The sequence below is a fragment of the Pithys albifrons genome, chromosome 5 (genome assembly GCF_047495875.1).
Source record: "Pithys albifrons albifrons isolate INPA30051 chromosome 5, PitAlb_v1, whole genome shotgun sequence".
NCBI classification, from domain to species: domain Eukaryota; kingdom Metazoa; phylum Chordata; class Aves; order Passeriformes; family Thamnophilidae; genus Pithys; species Pithys albifrons.
In genome coordinates, this window is record NC_092462.1 from 30,821,549 (window position 1) to 30,841,541 (window position 19,993).

Consider the following 19,993-nt stretch of genomic DNA (forward strand, 5'->3'; position numbering starts at 1 on the left):
GAAGGAATGGAAAATGACCTCATTGCTGATCTGTTTTCAAACCAGTGTGGGAAGCCCTTGTTCTTCCTCAACTCCCCCAGTGCTTTTCAGCTATGGAACCTACAGTTTGTGGTGTAAATGGTTTGTGGAGCTCCTTCCAGGGCTGCCTGCAGGTCAATCACTGCCTCTGTGAACAAGCAAAAGTTGTAACCAGAAGAGATGCCAGTCCTACTTCTGTTGGTAAAAGCCTCCTCTTAATCATAGCTCATATTCCTCGTTAGTTTTCACTTAGGCACCTTCCACTCCCTCCTGTTGGTTAAGGACATGAGACATGCACAGTGTGTTCCTTCAGGCTCCCACTATTAGCACTGTGTTCAGTTCATGCATTTGCCAAATGACTTTGGGTACTGAGTTTCAGTTTTTCCCATCTGTATGTCCTTGACATGTACTACTGCTCCTTGCAGCACTTTCCAGATCTGCAAGAAATTAGAGCATAGGTACCTTCTGCTTAATTAAGGCTCAGCAATTTTCCCACGCTGTCTCTCTGGTGAGCACGGATGTGGCTGAGCAATTTTCTCCTGACACTTTGCTATCATTTTCACTATTGCTACATCACAGCAAGCACAGCTGGTCTCTCCTGGCTTGCAGGGTTTGCTTATGCTTTCAGTTTTAGCCTTGAAGATCATGGCTAGGCATGGCTTGGCCTGAGCCATCTGTGGCTTGCAGGGTGGGATGCTTCTGATGTCAAGCAAAAGCCTGGGACACAAAGACCTGATCGAAATGCCCAGGGGTGAAGAGCCTTCGGGGGCTGAGCTCACAGTGACACAAGCTTTTCCTGTCTGTAAGTATTTCTGCCTTCTGAGTGAAATTTACAGGCAAGATTATGAGTTTCTCTTGCAGTAGCTGAACTTCATGACCCAGTTTGATACCCTACAGCAATGTGCAACTTTTGGAAGCTCTCAATTCACAATATCCTTAAGGAGAGATATCTCTGTGCATTTTATAGATGGCCTGTACATTCACTGGTTGGTGGAGGATTTGTTTTGTTTTGTTTTTTTCTTAAGAAAGGAACATTTCTGTTCATTGAAAAGTTTTTAATAATTTATGAGTTTAAGGACTGATAATTTCCAATTAGTTACACAATTAATTGAAGACCAAGCAATGGCTTATGCGAATGCTTCAAAATTCTTAAGTGAAGTATAAAGGATTTGTTAACTCTTTTTTATTAGTTTCCTTAGTAAAGTGTAAGTTTGGGACCATCTTCCAGAGAACAACTTACATTACCAAAACTCAGTAAGCTGCACGTTTGGTTTTGGTTGCAGAACATGTGCCATTTCCTGGGATAGAGAAACCTGAATTCTATCTAAGACAGTATTATTCCTTCTGAAGACCTGATTTAATTAATGAGCTGAAGGCTCATTCTGTCCTTTCTCCCTACTTCCTCTTGTCGCAGTAGACCTTTGTCAGTTGACCTGGGAACCTGCCATGCAGAAGTTCAGTTGCCTTGGCCAAAGCATCACCGGGATTTCGTATAGAGAGACTTTGTTAGAGAAGTCCTCAAGGAACTGATATTGAGCTCTATAAATAAAAATAGAAAACAGATGGCAGCAGTTTCATCTGGTTAAGTGGTTTTTAACTAGTCCAGTAACTAATGTTCTCATATACCTACAAAAACATTACAGTTCTATCTTTGCAAAGATCAAAAGAACAACTTTGAAGGACTTGCCAGGCACACACAGCCATGTGTTTTAATAGATGACAGACCTAATGTATCCTTACAGTAATGGGACTGACTTGCCAATTTCAAATCCCCCCCGTATTTCTGCAGTGAATAATGCTTAGTGACTGCCCTGCTTGTTTTTTTCATTTTATTACTACTACAGTGGGGCCAGTGTTGTCTCAAAAATACTGCAGATATTAAGAGAAGTCTGCAAGTCTCTGAGAGAGAGCCTGGTAAGGAAGTATTCTATGAGAGGAAGGAATAGGAAGCCTTTGGAGCTGCCTAGGTCTCCTCAAGTGTCTGAATACATCAATGTCCAGCACTATTTAGACCAATCTGCTTACCCATGAGTATCTCTTTAACTTCCAGAAAAACACAGGGAGAAGACAGACTAGAGCATGCCTGACACGGATTTGCACAAGCAGGGTCTGCACTGCAACATGGTATCTAGGACAGGTTGTACTTATGGATGTCTAAGATGACTGAACCCATGGGAACTGCAATGCAGCCTAGCAGCAGGTGAACTGTTGTGTGCCAGCTGCTGCAAACTCCAAAAACTAGCCTCTGTTGTACAATTTATTCTGAAAACTGTTTTCCAGTGGTACCATTTATTCTGATGGCAGAAGAGGCTGTTTCTTAGAAGCTGGAATAAACCTTTCGAAGTCCACACTGTTTTAGAGTTACAGTTGAGTTAATGCTTGCTCCTATGCAAGATGCTGACTGACAAGTTTGCCTGCACAATAGCTGCTTCTGCTTTCCACAAACCCTGAACACTGGTTTGCAGTCTGTCTCTCTTCACTGCCTTGTGGCTCTACTCTGTAAGTCAAACCCCATGCTAACAGAGTGGAATGCTGCTGGATGTGCCATGACTGTTAGTCTCTTTTACCTTACTGAAACTTGGCTTCCCAGGATACGGGCTTCTGTTTTGTTTCCCTGGTTTGCGTGTTACATGAATGATTGATTTTAGGAAGTCTAACCTTTTACTTAGCTTGATTGAAAAGCATATTTTGGCAGTGGAGAGGAAACATATGCAGTTAAAAATCTCTGGATCTGGTAATGATGCCTTTTCTCTTCATTCCCCATCAAAACAGCCTGCAGCTGAGTTTCTAAAAGCCCTATATATGAAGCTAAATGTCAATGTCACCACCAAAAATTGTGAAAAAAATCTGTGACAGGAATCTTTTCCTCAAATTCCACTTTACCCATTGGACCTTAATGTATGTCCTACATCAAAGTGAGATGGAAAGAATGTCAGCTTTTTTTGGGTAGGTAGATATATGATATGGTAGACATCAGTGACATCTGTTAATGTGCTTTAAGAATTAGACAACACAGTCCTACCACAGTGAATTGAGAGAGAGACTTGAGCAAAAATTGGGATCCTGCTTCCCCTTCAAACATGTGAAAGTTTAGCATTTAGTTCTTGTGTGTCCCATATACAGTTGACACTGATATCTGGAGGCTCTAAGATTTGGATACCACAATTCCTGTTGAACCTCTCTGTCTGCTTCTGAGTATGCTCGGCATGTCTCAGTGCAGCTGGTACCGACCATCTCTGACAGTGTCCTGTGGTTAAGCCCTTGCTTCTATCTTCTCTACCCACCTTTCTGCAAGGCTTCATCCAGTTGCAAATTACCTGGCTCCTTCAGAAAACTTGTCCAGAAGGAGCACCTTGTTTTGTTTTGTATCTTATCTGGAGGAGGATTTACGGAGGTTTAGGGAGCCCTCGGGTTCAAAAAAATTCAAAAATGCTATGAAACTGGAGCAGTCATGGTCTATCTGCCCTGGAATTCCACATGTGTCCTGCTTATTGTAGCAAAAGGAGCAAGGGTTCCAGCTTGTCTAAGTGATTTTCCCCTGCCACAGCCCTCTTGGACAGAAGGTCATGGCTTTCTGGAGCCAGGCAAAGTCAGTGTCTCTGTATGCAGGAGCAGTCCCATTTTGCTCTCTGCCAAATGTGCTGGTCAGATTAGATGTACATGACAGTAGAGAGCCAGCTCTCAACTGCTTTCCCACTAGTGGGGACAGGCGGCTAGGGGATCTTGTTGCCTCTTATCTGCTCCATCTTCTGGCTTTCCACCCTGGAGGAGAGGGAACAGAACAAGGAGGGATGGGTGCAAGCCTTGCTCCAGACAGATGGCCCTGCAGCCTTTGCTATCTGATTTCCCCTTTAAAACGCACTAGGGGTTCATCTAATTGCAGAGTAAACACTAAAGGCATGGCTGTATCTACAAAGCTGTTTTCTTGCACACCAGAGGTCATAGGGAAAAGCATGGATCGGAGGGGAAGGAAAACTCTGGCTGAACTCTATAGAGTAGGAAGTGCAAGACTTTAAGGGCTAAAGAGGACACAGACAGCTCCGAGGCATGGTAGTGAGCCTCCTATTTCTCTATACCTCCAGGGCAATTGGGCTGAGACTCTTGCTCCATGTGCAATTCTCAAAGGTTTGTGCAGTCAGGCATAGTGTGGTTGCATCAGGCTGGCAGTTCCTCATCCTTGCCTCCCCTGCTGGAGGTGTCCTTCACTCCCGACAGGTTCCCAAGGAGGTTTTACTTCCCTCTGGATGGCAAAAATCTGGCCTGAGTGAGGCTGGTGCTTGGGAAGACAAAGGAAGGTCTATTAGTCATGGCCCATTTATTTATTTTGAGTTATTTCCTGGTTTCAGTGTTGTACAATGTTTACCAAAGACGAGCAGCCAAAGTAAATCACATGAATGAAAAATTGCAAATGAAAGAGCCAGCCGCACAGCACAGCTGGCCCCCTGCCTCCAAGTGCTTCAGTCTTTTCAGATTAGGTGCTCATTTGGTGTTCTCCTGCAGATAGGCTTGTAAGAAATCACCCTGGGGAAAACCTGCCTTGATATGCAGCCACTGGCAGAAAGCTGAGGCAGGTCTGGAAAGACTCTCCAGCAAGAGGAGGGATTAATGTGTCTGCTTGTTAACTTTGGCAGAGTGTGTAGTCGTTGTGCCAGCAGTTAGGGAGAGCAATTGGAGAGGGATTATTTTATGATTGGTGGCATTCCTGGGGGATAGTGGACAGAGGAGTGCAGCTGGAGGCCTTTCTACAAGGAGTAAAAGGCAGAGCAGAGCACAGAGTGGGTCCTTCATGGATGACAGGCAGTTTCAACATGAGCAGCCAAAATGGATGCCAATGTTCCCTTGTCCTGTAATCCTGTTGCAGACCTGACTCACCCAGGCTGGTATCAATGTTGTCCTGTTGGTGAGAAGTTACGAGCTCACAGATTTCTTGTCCAGCAAACCCGCTGACTGGCTCCTTGCTGAGTTCTCCCTGAAAAGGAAAGGGCTGCTCAGCCTGGAGACAGGATTTCTCCACCTGCAGAAACAGGGAACAAGCCAAACTCATTCACAAGCTGTGTTTCATCATGACAAATGTGAGGAATACTTTTCTTACAGAAAAGTTAGACTGCTGAACAGTAGGGGAGAAGAGGTCTGCCAGCCTTTATCCATCCCTTCTCCTGTTACTCATTGCATTTTTCTTAGTGACTCTCTAAACATTCTTTTCAGCTGGAAGGCTTTGCAAATATCAGAGAGGACACTGTCAGATAGAAACATGGAGTCACCAGAGACATGACCAAGAAAGATTCCTCTCAATAGAGGGTTATGCATCTCGGTATGCTTTGCTTGGCCTTTTGGTCCCAGATGTTAGCTGGGAACAAATCAACCCCAGAATCAACCCCAGAGAAAAAAAAATACTCCAAAGACTGATTTTAAGGGAAATTTGTTGAAACTATTAATCATGGAACATACAGGAAATTAATTTCAAATGATGTAATAAAAATAGCACATGAAAGAAGTGCAAATGTAACATAATTTCTATAAATAGAAAAGAATATTTATGCTGCCACTTGTGTGAATTATAAGCTGAAAACAAACCAGGTGGCCAGTCTGTTGGGTAAAAATTGTTGAACACTGGATAGTAAGACCCAAAGAAACAAAGATCTCTTGTGTCCACAGGTGCAAATTTCATGGTGAGTTAAGCATTGAAGGAATATGACCTGAATTGATCAAAGGTAAAAGGATGCATCTGATTTGATGCTCTTTCTCATGGTAGAGCAAATGTAAGGTAGACAGATTCTATTACCCTATGGTTATCTCTGAACCAAGTTATTCTTGTCCTATTTCAGCTATGGAGATAGAAGGTGGATGTTTTTACTGCTTTTTTACCTGCATTTTCTTTGATTCCTCTTCCTTTGACTACTCTTCTGTCCAAAAGCTGTGAACCACAGAGCAAGTTACTTCAATGCATGTCTTATCATTCATCCTACACTTACTAGAGATCTAGGCAGTTAAATGCCTCCCTGACATCCGATCCCGTCGGATCTCAGAAGCTAAGCAGGGTCAGCCCCGGATTAGTACTTGGATGGGAGACCTCCTGGGAAATGCTGGGTGCTGTAGGTTCTAGTCCTGAGGACTTCACTGGCACTGTCCAAGCTTGCTTGGCCATGGCAGATGAACCTCAGGACTTAAATGGTGGGGCCAGTTCTGCGCATGCTGAGCCTCACCTAAAATCCACTGCGCAGGCTGGAAGGGGACACCCATGTGGGGACAGCCCTTCCCAAATCTTTGTTCGCGAAGCCAAGCCACACGCACTCTGGACATCTACAGAAGTCTTTTTAACATTACTACAACCCTCTGTTGCAATCTTTATGTAAGTTTCCTGCTTGATTTCAAGTGAAGAGCAGGATTTTTTTGGTTTTCTGTTGCCATGCACTTGAAATCACCTATTGCACCAGGTGTTTTGTCTCTTCTGGAGTTCCTAAGTCCTGCTATAAGGCCTGCAGGACCTTATATATGTTTCTGGACCATCACTGTTGGAGCAATGGGACACTGCTAGGTCCATGCCATTGCCTCCCAGCTTGTGATCTCTTTCCTCGGCTGTACACCATGACAAGCCAGAATCCACTGGCTTGAATCAAAATGCGAAGAAAGTAAAGCAAAGCAAACAAAGCATTTCAAAGCTGATGACTGAATCTACTGCTGTGGGTCAGCATGGGGCCAGTGTGGTCAGGTGTGGTGGGGCATGCCACAGCCATCTCCAGATCGTCCTGGAGACACCTGCACTGCCATGGCACAGCCATGCTCGTCATGGCACATCCAGGTAACAGACGTTGGATGTTAGAGAGGAACTGAAAACACTAGAAAACACCTTGGTTTTGAGGTTGATCTCCTAGTGTGGTGTGTTCTTTTCTGCAGGTACTGTGATAGAGACAAAAGGCATCTTGCAGCACAGGCACAAATTACACAGTCTTTTCTGAATCTGTCATTGCTAAACTGGTACTGTTCCACTCAAGAAAATCTATGGAAGAGCAAGGAATGCAATCTGAGGATAATTTAGGTGGAATGATTAAAATAGCTGAGTGTGTGCTTGAAAATCGGCTTGGGGCATCTGTTTCCAATCATGTTCAAATTCAGAAAGTTAGAGAATGGTCAAATATTGGAAATATCTTACTATTTGAAAATGGTTTGGTGGCCCTGTCAATGACCACAAGCACTTTTCAAATACTTACTGACCTCTTTTTATGATCAAGTTTTTAATTTCTAGTAAAAATTATGTTTTCATGGGTGTGTGCAACTGTGTTGTAGTCAAGTTTCTAAAAAGTTTGTTTAAAAAATCATACAGTTGTGAAAAAGGACAATAGAAATAATCCCTGCAAGAAATTCACAAAACATGTCATTTTTCTGGTGTAAAAAACTTAGGAAATAATGCCTTGGATTTTTTCCTATATTTTAAAACTATGGGGCTTCGATAGACTATAAATTCTGAAGAGCACCTACACTGAAGAAAGAACTTCTGAGGACTTGAGTAACTAAACAAAAATATTTGGAATTGACTTATTTTCTTTTTCTAAATTCCACTGCCATGTCTGAAATATTTCATAGCATGAGATGCAGAGGGACGCAGCAGCTGAATGCAAAACCTGAACTACCTGTGCAAAACACATTCTGACATTGTCTTTTTCGGAATGAATACAAAATCTTGATATTTTTATGGTACATGATAATGAGCTGCTTCATTTCCTGCTCAGATTCTTGCCCAACTGTTAAACACGATTTTTTTTTTTTTATAACAAGCTGTTAAATATGTATCTCTGCATCCCAGCAAAGTGTTTTCCACCTCGATGCAGGAAACAAACTCTAGCTGGTTTTGCAATGACTTGGTCCCATTCCCAGGAATGTTTTCCTTTCCATTAAAAAAAACCCAACCAAAACCAAGAAACATACCCCAACAAGAAAACAACCAAAACCACTGGAAAACAGAAGCACTTTTTTCAGCATATTAGCACTAGATAGGCATAAGCATGAGACATGTCTATGCATTCCTCTGAACAAGGCCAGGCAAGGTTTGCTGAACCTTACCCACACTAAAATTCACTCAAATGACACGTGTGTCCCTTTGCACAGCCTCTCTTGAAGGAGCTTTTACTTGGAGCTGAGCAAAGCTTTTTTCCTCCTTATGGGAATTTCTAGTGCCAGGATACTAGAACCCTAACTTCCTCCCAACAGCCTGCCAGTGATGGCTTGCACCTGGTGGGCTGTGGTAGGGTATTTCCTCTCCTGGTGAGCTGAAATGAAGCAGAAGCTGTCCAAAAAGCGAGTGTAAGAGACCCCATTCCTCTCTTCCCAATCCATCCCTGGGCAGCCTGTGCCTTGTAGACTACTTGAGGACTCCAACCCTGGAGCAGCCCCAGTAGCCGGGGTTGTACTTGGGAGGACAGCACCATCTCAGCATAGGCAGGTTTGATGACTGCTGGCAGCCCAGAGCCGTAAGTGTTTGTGGCTCTGTCCAGAAACCTGCAAAATCTTTGTGTGGAAATAGGAATGGCACCTCTTTTTGTTTTGTTTTGTTGGTTTTGGTTTTTTTTTTAAACTGGAAATATGGTTTAGGTCTCCAAATACCTCTCTGGGCAGGCCATAACAGGAGGATTATATGATAGTCCTAGTCTTGGATACAGCAAAGCAAACTGATCAATACAAAAGAGTGAGAAAGGTGTATAGCAAAGGAGAAAGTCCTTCAAAATACCACATGAGTGGTACTTGGGAAAGCTACACAGAGGTATTTCCTGAAGATCTCAAAACAAAATTAAGAACTAGCTTTGTATACTGGTAATGTTGAACCAATTAACAGCATGAAAAATTGCAGGAAATATTTTACAAGAAAACATGTTTTCCAGATTATAACTGTTTTTAGGGGATGGATCCTGAGTGGCAGCAAGTTGGGAGCCTATCTGCCTAAGTACATTTGGGCTGACCTCTGACATCCCAGTACTGTATTGTGCATGTTTCAGGTTTCTGAGTCCTGCAATTTGACTAGCCTCCCTCTGGAGCACCTGTGGAGATACAGGATTGGGAATATGGGAAGCCCAAGGGCTGGTGCAGCTAAGCTGGTCCTTAAGAAAAGCTGAGGTCAAGGCTGCATAGGGTTTGGGCACCTTACCTCCATGTGTTGTTCCCATCCCTGCATCTTCTCTGGGAGCTGAATCCCTTCCAAAGGGATGTAGAAAGCTCTGGGTGATACTCAGAGGAAGTTATGGTCAACCAGATGTATTTCTAGACAGATCTCTCCAACATGTCCACCAAGGAAGATCATCAGTTGTTGGTATCAGTTTTATATCTTGCCTTACACTCTACAGCAATCCAGAAAGCCACGTGCCAGACACAGGTGCTGTTGATCCCAGTGTGTCTCCAGCATTTGTGTGCAGTTGAGCTACTCATCAGTGTGTTGGACTGGCTTCCAGCCCCATGAATGTGGAAGGAGTGAGCAGCAATGGTTGTGGGGACCCGTTCTGGGTGAGTTGTCTCAGAGTTCTCATTTTGGAGTAATGAATCTGTGTGGTGTTGGTAACAGGATTTTGTGTGTTTGACATAATGGTCGTCAGAATAGGGAGTCAAAAGTTGAGGATTTTTAACTTTATAGTAATGGAAAATGTGTATTTACTGTGTATTAATGGAAAATTCTAATGTTTCTGTCAGAAATAAACTTTTTCATCCCACCTGAAGTACAAGTAAGAAAGGAACTGCATTGTCCAGTTTTGCCTTGCATGTAGGCTGCTTCCTGTTGATGCAGTTTCCTTGGGCATCAAGAACTCCTCAGGAATACATTGACAGAAATGACGTGCTTTCCCTTGTTGAGTCATGCTGAGACAACTATTCTAGACAAATGAAACTTTCCATGTTATTAGAATAACTTTGGTGTCTTAGTCTGCAAACTTCCCTGCTAGCTGCTCGTTAGTTAAAACAGAAAATCAGTGCCATGTTTTTCTGACTGAATGCTTTCAGAAAGGATATGATAAAAATAAATCAACAACTGCTTCCTTGGCAGAGGCAGTCCCGTAGGCTGGCTGTTGAATGACTAACCTGTTACACAACATTATCGTGCTCTGCCACAACTGCAGGGTTTGCCTAGAAGAAAAACAAAGGAAATCAGCTCCTTTGCATTTAAACTTTCAGTCTGAAAGATCTTCAGATCAGGGGATTGAGCAGCTGGCAGGGTAGGCCTGATATGAAACATGACAAAGTTCAAATTGTTTATTTTTCATTATCATGTTCCTTTTTGCTGCAGTTTGAACATGAATACCCAAAGCCCTGCAAGTCAGATTAAAGCACAGTCACCAACAATGCATGCCAAGGCTCTGCTTCCAGGACTGTGAAAGGGTGCCAAGCCGTTCTGCTTCCAATTACGCAAGTATTATACCTCCTACTCCATCGAGTGCAATCACAGATTTGACTTTTGGCCTTTCCTCACCATCCATTTCCAGTGGGGCTTAGGGTGAGAGCACCCCGGGTTCAGTCTGCCTGGCACCGCTGCGGTCAAGCTGATGTGCTGACACATCCTGGTTACCAGGGGTAAGTATCAGGAAGCAGTTTTGTGCTGTTTGCAAAGGTTTGGAATGTGTTTCTGCTCACATCACAGACTGGTTAATGGATTCACGTGCTCCCTCCCTTTTCTACTGCTTCTGCTTTTTCTTTGAGGTGGGATGTTGCCTGGGTTAGGACCTTTGTGCTCTGCTCCCTTGTCCTGTCAGCAGGAAGACAACAAGCAGCTCTGAGGGTGGACGCTGACATAGAGGAGGAAAGAGAGGAAAAGAGGGGACAGGCTGCATGATCCTCTCATATGAGACTGGGGAGGGGAAATACTGAAAGAATGCAACACACCCAGATACTGCAGAAGATGGGAAGGTCTGTATCTCTGGCTGGCAGAGGGGAGAGGGCTGCAGGAATCAAGCAACTGGAGTCCCATTATAAAGTCACATTTCCCAAGTAACACAACTTATGCAGAAAGAGGAAGCAGTGGAGATATAACAGTGAAATAATCCTTGTAACTCTTATGGCAGACTGATTGAGGAACAGTGTTGCCACTTGGTTTGTGGTTTTTGATCAGGTCCATCCCTGTGTGGTTCTGCCCCATATATATACGCATATATAAGCACACACACATATATATATACATATTTGTTCCTATGTTTATTTTGGTGAAAACTCATCTAATATAGCTCCCCCTCACCAGCTGCTGCCCTGTCTCACTGCAGTAGTTTACTAGTGGAAAAGGGTCATGGCAAAGCAGCAGTTTATTCATGGAAAAGGGTTGTGACAGTAGCCTGCCCCTCTGACAGCAGAGCCAATGCAGTGACCTGTCACTGAGCAGTGAGAAGCAAGGATGCCAGACAGATTGTAGCTGAGATCAGGGAAGAAATGGCTGAGAGAAATGTCTGCTGCTTGTGCTGCTCTTGGATAAATAGGTACATTTAGAGAAAGACAGGTTAAAAAATGATGACCATATCTCTATTTTAGCTCTATCTACCTGCTGGCAAAGGCTTGTGTGGTGTCTCTGCTTGGAACACCTGCAGTTAAAAAGCACAGTCTTGTTGCAGATCCATGCACTTCTGTCAGGAAAAAGTAATGTAGGTGAAGTTATGTCCCTTTTTTTAAACACTGTAAAAGAGGAAGATTAATCATAGCTTAAACTTGGAGGAGGAGAAAAAGCACCCACAAAGTACAACTTTGTTCAGTGCTTAACTGTGCTGTAACTCTGTAGAAAAAGCCAGTGAAGGGTATTCTCACCTTAAAAGACAGCAGCTTTCTCCTACTTTGGACTCTGATTTTAAAAGAAGTTGTTTTGAGTCATGCTGCAGCTCAATTTGGAAGCTGATGATCTTGGAGGCAGGTGATTAGTACCTGGCCTTTGTGTGGGGGGCAGCTTGTGGAGGGCATTTCTGGCCACCTTGACCATTCTCTGACCTTTCTGACTACAGATAACATGATAAATCCTGACACATTGGCCTGGCATCAGAGACACACAGAGAGACAGACAAAACTTATTCTGCTTTTAGACTTTTTTCCTACTGAAGGAAACAAGGACAAGGGCCACCTCAATTTCTTGGCTTTTTTAAGCATCTTCCTGAAATTAACAGCTTGATTTGTTAGCTGTGATATGGTCAGACCAGTCTTCCCTTTCTGAGAGAAACCTAGCCCAGTGTACAGCCATTATGAGGGTTGACTAAGCCTGGATAGAATCATAGAATCATAGAATCGATTGGGTTGGAAAAGACCTCCGAGATCATCGAGTCCAACCCTTGGTCCAACTCCAGTCCATTTACTAGATCATGGCACTCAGTGCCACGTCCAATCTGCGTTTAAAAATCTCTAGGGATGGTGAATCCACCTCCTCTCTGGGCAGCCCATTCCAATGCCTGATTACTCTCTCTGTAAAGAATTTTTTTCTGATATCCAACTTAAATTTCCCCTGGCAGAGCTTAAGTCTGTGCCCCCTTGTCCTATTGCTGAGTGCCCAGGAGAAGAGACCAGCCCCCACCTGGCTATAACTTTCCTTCAGGTAGTTATAGACAGTGATGAGGTCACCTCTGAGCCTCCTCTTCTCCAGACTAAACAACCCCAGCTCCCTCAGCCTCTCCCCATAGGACTTCTGCTCCAGTCCCTTCACCAGCCTTGTTGCTCTTCTCTGGACCCGCTCCAGCACCTCAATATCCTTTCTGAACTGAGGGGCCCAGAACTGAACACAATACTCAAGGTGTGGCCTCACCAACGCAGAGTACAGGGGAAGGATCACTGCCCTGGTCCTGCTGGCCACGCTATTTTTGATACAGGACAGGATTCCAGTGCCTTCTTGGCCACCTGGGCACACTGTTGGCTCATGTTGAGCTTCCTGTCAATTAGTACCCCAAGGTCCCTTTCCGCCTGGCTGCTTTCCAGCCACTCTGTGCCCAGCCTGTAGCGCTGCAGGGGTTGTTGTTAGGATAAAGTTGTTACTTTTGAAATGAACAGGCGTTTAGTTCAAGTCTCTTCCAAAGCTCATCACAAATTTAACTAAAATTATTTAACTTTATCAAGGAGTTGCAGTTTTGGTGACAAAAATTTATAGGAATGAGTTTCTTTGAACCCCAAATGAACATTATCAAAACTGAAAGTCTTTCCTATTGAAGAACAAGAAACATTTCAGCTGAGAGGTTCTAGAGGGAAGAGGTAGCTTTGAGGAAGTCAATGGCTTCCCTTCAGTAAAGACCATTTCCCTTCCCCTTCTCCACTGTGCCTCATATCTGCTTTGCCTCTGTTTTACAATGTTGTTATGCTTATCAGCTATCCTCTGTAGCAGACAAAAAATACAAGGCAGTCTTTCAATTTCTTTTTTTTTTTTTTGAAAAGTGACAAGCTGTTAACGTAATGTGCAATGCTAATGTCAGTGGAGCTGGACTGAAGGTTGCTGTGAGGTGCACTTGGGCTCTCTGTGAGCTTTGCCACTGTTGAGCACATAGATGCTGTTGTGGGCCCTCTGACATGTGGTAGGAATCAATCTGTCTGTCTGCTCTCATGCAGGTGCTTCTTGGTGCAAGAGGGGATCAGATTGTGACAATTTCTGATCACAGGATAAAAAATGGAAACTGCAATAGGAATGTTTGGTGTTTGAATTTAATTTACTTCCCCTTCAGAACTGGTTGGAAGACTCCCTACCCCTTTATAAAAACAGCATACTTGGCTGGTTGACCAAACCTATGTTTCTATTCCTCTATTCAAACCTGTCTCAAAATTGCCTTTGATGTTTGGAGAGGGATACTTTCTTAAAACTGTGTCTTGTGTTTCAGACAGAATATCATTCCCATTCTTACGCATTTTCTATTTGTTGACAACCTATGACTGCAGTGTCCTAGGAAATGAAATGTGTTGAGTGTTTCTCTAGTACTCCCCTTGACTAAACAATCAGACTCCAACACTTATATTAATATATGTATTGCTCTATATATTGATAATATTTTACAGGCCTTACACAATGTAATAACTTGGTTGTGCTGAGATTGGTTACTCAGCGCAGTAAACAACGTTCCAGTGCCTACCAAACAAGTATCGAAACTAGAGATACAGGGAGGTGAACACAGTTCTGCCTAGGAACTATTTCTGTACTTAATACTGGAGGAAATGACTGTGAAAAAAATGCCTTGCGCAAAATGGTTGCATCAGCCTTTCCAGCAACAGGAGTTGACTGACAAAAGGAGAGACTGACACTGAATTTCAGTTTGCAGGGAAAGAGAGAGCAACAACAATCTGTGCTCATTTTTGTGTGCCCACTCAGCAGCAGCGATAGAATTGGTTGAAATGTGAGTTTGAAGGGCATGCCATGCATGCTGAGCAATTCTGAACTCTTCAGAAGCCATGATTTCCTTAGGGCAGCCTCCACTAAAGAGAAGCCATGCAAAGTGGTATGCTTTGCTGGCTGACTAGTTAAAGGACGCTGGGAAATGGTGAACATAAAGTTTTTTTTGAGAACAGGTTGAAATATTTTCTCACTTCAGGATTGTCACCTCATCAGATCTGCCAAAAATTTCCAGCTTTTTTTGTGTTTGCAGGTATGAGGTGACCATTTGGATGCCAGAGTATATGGTCAGCACAGGAGGAGACTGAAACACATCATGCAGTACACAAGGTAAGTAATTAACCTCTGCTTACTTGGGGTTTGTGGGTGCTGTTCATCTGCAATACTGGAACTGCTTACAGTTAAAACTTGTGAGCTTCACAATGGTGAAATGTTCTTTGGCCCCTGTGGCATGAAACACAGCCCTTCTTTACTTTAAAATCAGTATTGTTCTAATTACACACAGTGTTTATAGAGTGGCAGTAACATCCAATTCTCACCCATTAATATGGTGTTGTTTTACGGAAAAGAGTGATAGACTTGTTTCATTACGTAACAGCTTGTTCTGCCTTTCCAGTAAAGAATGTAAATTGTTTACACAAGCGTACAAAAGGGTGTGTCAGGAGCCTGTGCAGCTCTGCTTTTAGAAGCCCTGAGTCTGGTGAGACTTCATGCAGGGGAACCCACATTTCTTCCAGGAAAGTTTGTGGTATTGGAAGCTGCAGACCACTGGAAGGGCTGGGAGGGGGATCATTCACTCTTTGGGCTTCAGCCTGCCAGGTAGCCATACAAAATAGGCAGGTTGACACTGCAAAGGCTGTGAGCATTTGGAATCATAGAATCACAGAATCGCTTTGGTTTAAAAAGACCCTTAAGATCATGGAGTCCAAGCATTAAACAAACACTGCCAAGTCCACCAGTGAACCATGTCCCTAAGCACCACATGTACATGCCTTTTAAATACCTCCAGGGACAATGACTCCACCACTTCCCTTGCCAGCCTGTGCCAGTGCTTGACCACACTTTCTGTGATGGAATTTTTCTTAATATCCAATCTAAACCTCCCTGGTGCTTGTCCTGTCACTTGTTATCTGGGAGAAGGGATCGATCCCTTGGCTACTGCCTCCTTTCATGTAGTTGCAGAAAGTGATAAGGTCCCTCCTGAGTTGCCTTTTCTCCAGGATAAACAACCCCAGCTCCCTCAGCTGCTCCTCATAAGACTTGCTTTCTAGACCCTTCACCATCTTCATTGTCCTTCTCTGGACACACTGCAGAACTTCAATGTCTTTCTTGAAGTGAGGGGCCCAAAACTTAACACAGGATTTGAGGTGCAGTTTCACCAGCGTCAAGTACAGGGGTATAGTCACTGCCCTGGTCCTCATGGACACTCTATTTATGATACAAGCCAGGATGCAATTGACCTTCTTGTCCACCTGGGCACACTGCTGGCTCATGTTCAGATGGCTGTCGACCAAAACCTCTGTATCCTATTCTGCTGGGCAGCTTTCCGTCCACTCATGTAGGGCTGCATGGGGTTGTTGTGACCCAAGCACAGCACTTTGCACTTCACTTTGCTGAGCCTCATACCACTGACCTCAGCCCATGGATCCTTCCAATCCAGACCCCTCTGTAGAGTCTCCTTACCCTTCAGCAGATCAACACTCCCACCCAACCTGGTCTTGTCTGCAAACTGACCAAGTGTACACTGGATCCCTTGTCCAATTCATTTATGATCTAACCATCTTCCCCTCTTTAGGGGTGAAACATCCAGCTATGGCTTCTTTGCTAAGACAGACTAAAGAGGCAAGAGCCATAACCAACATGCATATGAAAGGGCAGGACACTAAGAATGATCCTTTATGACTGGATGAGCAGCACACCATGTTTACAGGGTTGAGAAGCTGAAGTAGGAGAGGAAGAGTGACAACACAGGATAGCTCTTAAAAAAATAATCTGAGATTACTAATGAAGTTGCACAGGATTTCAATAGGTTTTAGTTCCAGTTCAAAACTTAAATTTGACATTATCTTCATTCATTTCTGTTTCCCACAGAAAAATGTCCAAACAAACAAAACACAAATCAAGATTTACACACCCCTGGCGAGTGTGGGCCATCTACATGGTCTTAGCTGCAAACCTCTCTGAACAGCAAGAGCTGAAACAGGCTTGTCCTTCATGTGATGCTGCTCAGCTTTGCAACTGCTCTTCCATGGGCTTGGACTTCATTCCCCCGGGGCTCACAGCCAAAATCACAGTGTTAAACTTGGCCCACAACAGGATAAAGCACATCCGATCCAACGACCTGCAGCAGGCTGTGAACCTGAGAGCCCTGCTGCTGCATTCCAATGAAATCAGCTCCATAGATGAAGACTCATTTCAGTCCCTCGCAAAACTGGAGCTCTTGGACTTATCAAATAACAGCTTGACTCACTTGTCCCCTGTGTGGTTTGGGCGCCTTTTTTCACTCCAGCACCTCCACCTTCAAGGCAATTTGTACAGAGACCTGGGAGAAAGCTCTCCCTTTTCTAGCCTGAGGAATCTGAGCTCTCTCCAGCTGGGCAACCCACAGTTCTCTGTGATAAGGCGAGGGAACTTTGAGGGCATTGAGCTTCTCAATAAGTTGTGGATTGATGGTCGCAATCTAAATCAGTATGAACAGGGAAGTTTGAAATTGGTTAAGAAGATAAAACACATGATCATAAACCTAAGAAATAGTAGCATATTCTCTGAAATTGTTAGGGACCTTCTGTACTCTGTCACTTGGCTAGAAGTGAGAGAAATCAAATTAGCAGTTGAAACAAAAAGCTTGGTGCAGAACTCTACACCTCCTTTTAGGATGCAAAAACTTACATTTAAAGATGCTTTCTGCACAGATCAGTCTCTTAGCCGAATGCTAGTTTTATTGAAGAGCATCACCTCTTTACGACAGTTAGAAGCAGTTGATTGTGTGCTTGCAGGGAAGGGAGAATGGGACATGAAAGAAATTGCAAGCAGTGGGCAAAGCTTGGTTGAAACAATTTCAATAATAAATGTAGCAATTCAGAAATTTCATTTATTTTTCGACCTGTATGGTATCGAGTCACAAGTAAACAAGCTGAAAAGACTCACTATTGCAAGCTCTAAAGTTTTCATGGTAGCATGCAGTCTTGCAAAACATTTTTCATCACTTCTGTATCTGGACTTCACTGATAATTTGCTTGTAAATAATCGTTTATGTGAGACAATCTGTGAAGGTGCCTGGCCTTCACTGCAAACTTTAAATCTAAGTCAAAACTCTCTAAAATCTCTGAAAGAGACTGCAAAATGTATATCTCGTCTACCCAAACTGAATAATCTTGACATTAGCCAAAATAATTTTGGTGATATTCCAGATGCATGTGCATGGCCAAAAAACCTGAAATATTTAAACCTCTCTAGCACTCAAATTCCTAAAGTAACCACCTGCGTTCCCCCAACTCTGGAAGTTTTGGACGTGAGTGCTAACAACCTGAAGGAGTTTGGACTGCAGCTCCCATTTCTGAAAGAGCTTTACCTCACAAAAAACCACCTGAAGACCCTTCCTGGTGCTGCGCCCATTCCAAACTTAGTGGTCATGTCAGTCAGGAGAAACAAGCTCAACAGTTTCTCCAAGGTAGAGTTTGAGTCCTTCAAGAGACTGGAGCTGCTGGATGCCAGTGATAACAACTTCATCTGCTCCTGTGAATTCCTGTCCTTCATCCATCACCAGGCTGGGATATCCCAGGTGCTGGTGGGGTGGCCGGACAAGTATATCTGCGACTCCCCGCTGGCAGTGAGAGGGGCACAGGTTGGAGCTGTGCACCTTTCCCAGATGGAGTGCCACAGGTCCCTCGTGGTGTCATTGATCTGCATCCTGGTGTTCCTGGTCATCCTCATCCTTGTGGCTGTGGGCTACAAGTACCATGCGGTCTGGTACCTGAGGATGACCTGGGCGTGGCTCCAAGCCAAGCGGAAGCCCAGGCGAGCCCCACCAAAGGATATTTGCTACGATGCTTTTGTCTCCTACAGTGAGAACGACTCCAACTGGGTGGAAAACATAATGGTGCGGGAGCTGGAGCAGGCCTGCCCTCCCTTCCGGCTCTGCCTCCATAAGCGGGACTTTGTCCCTGGGAAGTGGATTGTGGACAACATCATTGACTCCATTGAGAAGAGCCACAAAACGCTTTTTGTGTTGTCCGAGCACTTTGTGCAGAGTGAGTGGTGCAAATATGAGCTGGACTTCTCTCATTTCCGCCTCTTTGATGAGAACAATGATGCTGCAATTCTTGTCCTCCTGGAGCCCATCCAGAGTCAAACGATTCCCAAGAGGTTCTGCAAGCTGCGCAAGATCATGAACACAAAGACCTACCTGGAGTGGCCTCTGGAGGAAGAGCAGCAGCAGATGTTTTGGGAAAACCTAAAAAGAGCTTTGAAGTCATAGAGGAAGTCAGCAGCCCCCATTTTAACATATTTCTACAAAAGGCTATATGCCATTGTTTCTTTCTGCTAAGAATTGTTTCTTTCTTATATTTTCTTTCCAAATACAGCTAGCTTTGTTGTGTATAGAAATAATTGTCCTGTTACTAACTGAGAATGGCCCACTGCAGGCTTTCCAGTGATTTGATCCTCTGTTCTTTCAAAATCTCTTCCAATAAGTGTTTGGAAGCTATGTTGGACTATATATACTTTATTAAATACATTTAGCTGAATGAAGGGTATTTATGTATTTTTTTTCTCCTGTTTACCACTATCCTCAATTAATTTCTAACAATGCCATTGTAATTTACAAATTAAATTAAAAGCCAAGGACTTGAATCAATACTCCCGTGTCCATCTCTTCCTGTGAATGCTTTTTTGTCCCTTTGCAGTCACTACCTCTTTCCCTTCTACCTACTCACAGAAATAACTGAATCCTTCTATTTGTGGGGTGTGTGACTGCGTTTCTAGTGTGTGAGCTGGATGATGTTGCAGACTGGCTCATTTCTTGGTTTTGCTCTTCTACTTTCCAGAGCGCATGTATGTAATCAATGGGCCTTGCACCCCTTACAACTCTACTTAGCTTCCTTTATAGCAGGTGAAGAAAATCACAATGACAAGAGGCAGTTCATCTCTCTACTTCAGTATGAGATATCTCCTAGAACTACTGCAGTGCTCTTCACCAATTACAGAGGCAGTCTAGACAAGCAGGTAGATACAGATGTTTGTATTAAGACTGCTGGTCACACACGGAGTTCTTGGATTTCTTGTGTTTCAGATTTTCTTGTGTGAACCTGAAATTGTCTCTGAGGGGCTTAAGTTAGGTGTAGTTTCTCTGCTTTGGCACTTCCATGTTCCCCTTTGCTTGTGTTGCTGAGGCTTAAGTACAGGACAGTCTAGATGAATCTTGATTAAATGTAAAATATGGAATTATTTTGTGGTGATAAACCAAAGCATTAGCATATGGGCTGAGCGAGTATTTGAAAACTAGCAAAATTTATACACACATGTCTGTTGGTATACTTGTACATAATCATATGTATATGTGTGTGTATGTGCTTACACGTGTCTATCTTCACCCTTCTCTGTGTATCTGTACATGTATCTACATATGATAGTTTCTGTGGGTGTAGCCTGCAAACACCACTTTCAGTTCTACTT

General features: G+C 43.6%; 1 protein-coding gene across 5 annotated transcripts; it reads left to right on the top strand.

Moving 5' to 3' along the window:
* Nucleotides 1-634: 634 nt before the first annotated feature.
* On the top strand, nt 635-19,158 carry LOC139671859 (toll-like receptor 2 type-1). Of its 5 annotated transcripts, none has more exons than XM_071555148.1 (5): nt 635-820; nt 9,351-9,507; nt 10,280-10,563; nt 14,574-14,650; nt 16,412-19,158. In XM_071555148.1, the coding sequence occupies exons 4-5, from the start codon at nt 14,637-14,639 to the stop codon at nt 18,795-18,797; spliced, it is 2,400 nt and encodes a 799-aa protein (XP_071411249.1). In that variant the 5' UTR covers nt 635-820; nt 9,351-9,507; nt 10,280-10,563; nt 14,574-14,636; the 3' UTR covers nt 18,798-19,158. The 5 variants fall into 5 exon arrangements, with proteins under 5 accessions (XP_071411249.1, XP_071411253.1, XP_071411251.1 ...); XM_071555150.1 differs by lacking the exon at nt 635-820 and adding an exon at nt 5,715-5,729; XM_071555152.1 differs by lacking the exon at nt 9,351-9,507.
* The last annotated feature ends 835 nt before the right edge of the window (nt 19,159-19,993 follow it).